General features: G+C 50.7%; 1 protein-coding gene across 1 annotated transcript in view; it reads left to right on the top strand.

Annotated features, from left to right (window-relative positions):
• ace (angiotensin I converting enzyme (peptidyl-dipeptidase A) 1) overlaps positions 1-5,409 on the top strand; it is a 15,758-nt gene extending 10,349 nt beyond the window's left edge. Inside the window, 11 exon segments of the mRNA XM_080521861.1 lie at positions 180-267; positions 855-998; positions 1,148-1,339; positions 1,649-1,746; positions 2,047-2,216; positions 2,689-2,912; positions 2,988-3,132; positions 3,214-3,312; positions 3,497-3,619; positions 4,073-4,258; positions 5,271-5,409. Of these exon segments, the coding sequence (XP_080377987.1) occupies positions 180-267; positions 855-998; positions 1,148-1,339; positions 1,649-1,746; positions 2,047-2,216; positions 2,689-2,912; positions 2,988-3,132; positions 3,214-3,312; positions 3,497-3,619; positions 4,073-4,258; positions 5,271-5,274 (1,473 nt within the window). The 3' untranslated portion in view covers positions 5,275-5,409.
• The last annotated feature ends 591 nt before the right edge of the window (positions 5,410-6,000 follow it).

Raw genomic sequence — 6,000 nt, 5'->3', positions numbered from 1 at the left:
TTGTTTTGCATGTTGCTGTTTTTCCTCCATAAACATTGTTAAACCTTGTTTCTATAGAAGGACGAGTTAGAACGAATAGATCCAAACTAAGACGAGTCTTAATTATTGCTGGAGGAAAGGAAACGTTGATTCTCCAGGTGGAATGTTTTATCATTACGTGTGAATGTTTACCTCTTCAGTTCAACACGCTGCTGTCCAACATGGAGACCAAGTACAGCGTGGCCAAGGTCTGCAGGGACGGGGGGACATGTCTTCCACTGGACCCAGGTAGAGAGGGGGGGAGAGAGAGAGAGAGAGAGAGAGAGAGAGAGAGAGAGAGAGAGAGAGAGAGAGACAGAGAGAGAGAGAGAGACAGAGAGACAGAGAGAGAGACAGAGAGAGACAGACAGAGAGAGACAGAGAGAGACAGACAGAGAGACAGAGAGAGACAGACAGAGAGACCGAGAGAGAGAGAGACAGAGAGACAGACAGACAGAGAGACAGAGAGAGAGACAGAGAGAGAGAGAGAGAGAGAGAATATTAATATTTACCATATTTTCTTTCTGTGTTTCTGATTCCATTGTTCACGAAGAATGTCATTAAATGTGTTATTCTATAAAATGTCTTTAGTCCTGAGTCATAGTTAGAAATCTAAACTCTCCATTTTGGACTGAATCTGGACAGAGAAGGAATTTAGCAGCTGCTCCTCTTTCAGTTTGATCGTTAGTTAAGTTTGACCAATTTGATCACTTTCATCTTCAAGTTAAAGCTGAAAACCTTTGTATTTCAATAGATCTGACTTTTATTACTTATTTCACTCTCTGTCGTCGTCGTCCTGACGTAGTTCAAACCCGCCGCTCCGTCTCTGATCTCAGATCTGCAGAAAATCATGGCGGAGTCGAGGGACTACGACGAGCTGCTGTTCGCCTGGAAGGGCTGGAGGGACGCAGCGGGGAAGGTCCTCCGCCAGGACTACCGGAGATACGTGGAGCTGGCCAACAAAGCCGCCACGCTCAACGGTACGACGCCTCCAACCCTCGCTTGGATGACTGAGCGCGTTGCATGCTGGGAAAACGTCCCTCACTGACCAGCAGCTCTGTGCAGACGGACGTAGAACCCCGGGGTTCTGCAGACGGAACGCGACGGGCTGACGGGTGTTTGTCCGCAGGGCACAGCGACAACGGGGCGTTCTGGCGCTCGCTGTACGAGACGCCGACCTTCGAGGCGGAGCTGGAGACGCTGTGGAAGGAGCTGGAGCCGCTCTACCTCAACGTCCACGCCTACGTCCGCCGCGCCCTGCACAGGAAGTTCGGCCCCGAGAAGATCAACCTGAAGGGGCCGATTCCTGCTCATCTGCTGGGTGAGCGGGGGAAAGGCCCTCTGGCATCCCGAGTATTCCGACCCTACAGCCAAACCCCCCCTTCATGCTGGAGCACGACGCCGCCGGCGTTCTGGGGGGGGGGGGGGGGTAGAATCTGCTTTCAGAGGCAGGGAGCGTGAGAGTGTGTGTGACACTTCCACACGGCGAGGGATTGAACCGCAAATCCTCCTTAGTTAAACATTGGCACCGCCGAGGAAGACAAACCCCGCCCCCTCCACCCTCCACCCCTCCCCCCTCCCCCCCGCCCCCCCCAGGCTGAACACTGACCCGCCTCTCCTGTATTTTCAGGTAACATGTGGGCGCAGACGTGGTCCGGCATCATGGACCTGGTCATGCCCTACCCCAACGCCACGCAGGTGGACGCCACGCCGGCGATGGTGGCGCAGGTGAGCAGAAGCACCGCCGGGGCGGGAAACGCCCGCCGTCACACCTGGAAGCAAACGAGAGAAACTCGCCGTCGCACGGTTAAATTAGCTTCGGCGTGAAAGACGAGTCGAGGGAGTCGCTCTGGATGAGAACAGCTGGAATCCACGTCTGACATCGACTGTTCATCCTGGTGGATTCCAGAATAAAAGCCTCCGTGGCTCAGATGTTGGTCGTGACGACATGTTGAACATCTCACTGCCAGAAAACAAAGGTTGTCGATAGTGAAGGTCTCTCTCTCTCTCTCTCTCTCCCTCGCCCAGGGCTGGAACGCCACCAAGATGTTCCAGGTGTCCGACGACTTCTTCACCTCTCTGGGTCTGGAGCCGATGCCACAGGAGTTCTGGGACAGGTCCATGCTGGTGAAGCCTGAAGGCCGGGAGGTGGTGTGTCACGCCTCGGCCTGGGACTTCTACAACCGCAGAGACTTCAGGTGGAACTCAAGACGCTTCGCCGCCTCGTGTAGACAGAGAGAGAAATAAGAACCCCACGTGACTGTGGATGAAAGATTCTTTCGATCGGTCATTCATCAGGTGTCAGTAGGTCAGGAGGTCAGTAGGTCAGGAGGTCAGTAGGTTAGGAGGTCAGGAGGTCAGAAGGTCAGTAGGTCAGGTGTCAGTCGGTCGTCATTTTTGCCCAGAGGTTCTAACTTTAGTGTTTCTCTGACATAAAGTAGTGATTTCTAGTTTTATTTCCATTTGACGTTTTACTGTCTTTGTGATCAAAATGCAGTAAACATGGTTACTGTTCTCATGCAGGGCAGAAGTTTTTATATAGTTCTAGTTTCTTTTTAAATCAATGACTTACAAGGAATTAATGACACGTTCAGAACTACAGCTTCACTTTGGCTCATTGAGCTGCACCGACCTGTTGATGGTTTGTCTGACTTGCGTTGGTGCCTCCAGAATAAAGCAGTGCACGGTGGTGACCATGGACGACCTGATCACCGTGCACCACGAGATGGGCCACGTCCAGTACTTCCTGCAGTACAAAGACCAGCCGGTGTCCTTCCGCGACGGCGCCAACCCGGGCTTCCACGAGGCCATCGGCGACGTGCTGGCCCTGTCGGTGTCCACCCCCAAACACCTGCAGAGCATCGGCCTCCTGGACAAGGTCGTCAACGACCACGGTGAGCGCCGTTCTGCTGAGAATCGCCATGGTTTGCTGCATTTCAAAGCTTTGACTCTGGACTGTTTGGATCCAGAGAGCGACATCAACTTCCTGATGAGCATGGCGCTGGACAAGATCGCCTTCCTGCCCTTCGGCTACCTGATGGACCAGTGGAGGTGGAAGGTGTTTGACGGACGCATCCCCGCCACCGAGTACAACAAAGAATGGTGGAACCTGAGGTACGGCTCGTCAAACTCAACGTTCGCCAGTTGGCTGCAAATGGTTCACCTGAATGATGCGAGTCTCCGACGGCCTTGCAGGATGAAGTACCAGGGTCTCTGCCCCCCGGTGAGTCGCTCTGAGGAAGACTTCGACCCCGGAGCAAAGTTCCACATCCCCGCCAACGTGCCCTACGTCAGGTGAAGTCTCCCGAAGCTGCCGTGTGACACGTGACCATGATGAACTGATAACTGATCGACCAGGGATTGATAAGATGAACATTCTTAGGAACGTGACAGTCGGAGTCACGTGCTGATTGATGTTCAACATCGACGGTCCAGGATGACGGAGAGTCTAAATTCACGTTCCTTAACATTCCTGCAGGTACTTTGTCAGCTTCATCGTCCAGTTCCAGTTCCACAAGGCTCTCTGTGCAGCAGCCAATCACGTAGGGCCTCTGCATACCTGCGACATCTACAAATCCCAGGAAGCCGGGAAGCTGCTGGGGTGAGTGTGCTAACGCTTTAGCATCGCGTGGCGTCGGTCAGTCGGCCAGCAGAGACGACGTGACCTCAGAGCAAGTCTGTCTCCATACCTGTCGGCCAATTAAAGCTCCAGTCAGCAGTGATTGGAGGCTCGGCTCTGTGTGGGAAGTGGAAGAACCAGTTCCTTCAGTTCCTTCTGGTTCTCTGGGATCCGACTGGAACTGATCATTTCCTCCTGAAGCACTTTGAATATTTTGCAACGCCGACATGTTTCTGAGGGAGAATGAGCAAAATAAAAACTTTTCAAAAGCTTCAGTTATTGAACTTCCCCATTCAGACGAGGCTATACGTCTACAGAACAGCAGATGCTAACGTCTCTCCATGCAAACTATGAGCACGTGTGGTTTGGAGGTTGGTGACGTAGACGTAGACGTAGACGTAGAGGCTCCTCGCTGACTCATCTTCTTGTTTGCAGCGACGTGATGAAGCTGGGCTTCAGCAAGCCGTGGCCCGAGGCCATGGCCATGATCACCGGACAGCCCCGGATGAGCGCCGAGCCGCTCATGGAGTATTTCAAGCCTCTGGTCGATTGGCTGGAGGAGCAGAACAACAAGAATGGAGACGTCCGCGGGTGGCCCGGAGTACGACTGGAAACCTTCAAGTACGTCCAACATGCTTCCGCTCTCTCATGCATCCACAGAGACACTCTGAGACATTTTCCACCGGCGAAGCCAGAAGATTCTTGAACTCCTTCCCAGAGGGAAAGTGCTGGAAGTCTTCACACGGAGGCTTCCAATCAGTCTGCTGCTCTTCTAGTTTCACTGATGAGACGATGTGGAGATTTCACTCATAGGACCAGAAGAGCCTCGCAGATTCTCCAGAAGGCAAACATTAGACTTTTAGATGCAAATAAAAACGCAAAGAACAGAAACGAAGCAGCTGAGCGCCGGCGTTATGAACTTCTTTCTGTTCCTGAACCTGAAACATGTGAGACAAGGAGGCAAGCTTTCATTGAGGTGACGTTCACCTCCATGTCTTCTGTACGCAGCACAAAGCCCAGAGTGGAATGAACTCCCACAATAAACACTGTGGGAGTTCATTCAACTCTGGCTTTCTTGCTGTTCTCGCTCGCTGACGCTTTCACTCAATCACACCTGAACTAAAACATTTACACAGCAGAATTTCTAAAATAAAAAAAAAACCCAAATGTGAAAGAGGAAGGAAGCCGATCGGTCATAGAAACTGTTTGAGGAGAAGTGATGCACCAGTGCAGCACTAGACTGGATCACGAGGTGGAGCTGAACACAGGAAGCAGTTGGTGACGTTGGCCATCGCCGACTGAACCACTGAACTCTTGGCTCGTTATGTTTAATTGTTTTGTTTTTTTGGAATGTCATTTTGTTGTTATGGTTTGAATAACTCCGCTGATGCCCACAAGCCAGAAGTAAACTTGAGAAAAAGAAAACATATGTATACGGCACATAGACAGGTAAATCACCTGGAACTACAAATGGCTTATTGAGAGTCACTTTTATTGTGAAGGGCTGAAAAGCTGCACACTGAGCAAAAGAAAGTGTTGCTTTGTGAAACAAAAGGCATCGGTGGTCCGAGAACAAAAGTCCAAATATGGACGTTTCTAATGTTTCACTGTGTGTGTGTGTGTGTGTGTGCAGGTGAAGGGCCGGACGTAGGGCCGAGTGTCACGCCGAGTGTGGCGCCGAGCGTGGCGCCGAGCGTGGCGCCAGAGGACGTGCCCTTCCTGGGTATGAGTGTGAGCAGCTCGGCGGCGGCGGCCGGCCAGTGGGTCCTCCTCGCTCTGGGGTTGTTGTTCCTGATTTGCTCGATTGGTTTGGCCTTTAAATACCGGAAGTCAAAAAGGCGGGACAAAGACTTCAGTCTGTCCACGATGGAGCTGAAGCAGAAGGATTAGCTGAAGCAGAAGGATTAGCCGAAGGCCTCCGTCACCGGAACACCAACAACCTCAACCTGAACGTCAGCGTTTCTAAAGTTCACCCAAACAAATGGCTCTTCTTTTTGTCTCTTATCCAGTCTTGTATATTTATTGTATACAATTACACTCAAATTTGATTTTTTGCCTACAAAACATCAAAGGAATTTACAAGCACTACAATTTTGTAATTTATTTGTAATATTTGAATGTTAATGGGGGGGGGGGGGCTGTTTTAAAATGAATGTAAAGCCATTCATTGTGTTTTTCCTGGAATATTTTGATCTTTTATAATTTTTTTTCCTGTTTGTTGAATCCTCTGCATTTCTACAATAAAGACATTAAATATTTCTCCTTGTCTGAGTTCAGTGGTAAAACAATCCAGACCACAAAGCTTGTTAAAAAGGGAATTTAATTACACTGAACCTCACGGTACAAAAATCAAGAAACACAGT

The sequence above is a fragment of the Blennius ocellaris genome (genome assembly GCF_963422515.1).
Source record: "Blennius ocellaris genome assembly, contig: SCAFFOLD_152, whole genome shotgun sequence".
Taxonomy (NCBI): domain Eukaryota; kingdom Metazoa; phylum Chordata; class Actinopteri; order Blenniiformes; family Blenniidae; genus Blennius; species Blennius ocellaris.
The sequence above is the reverse complement of the archived record's forward strand: the minus strand, read 5'-3'. Positions and strand labels throughout refer to the sequence as shown.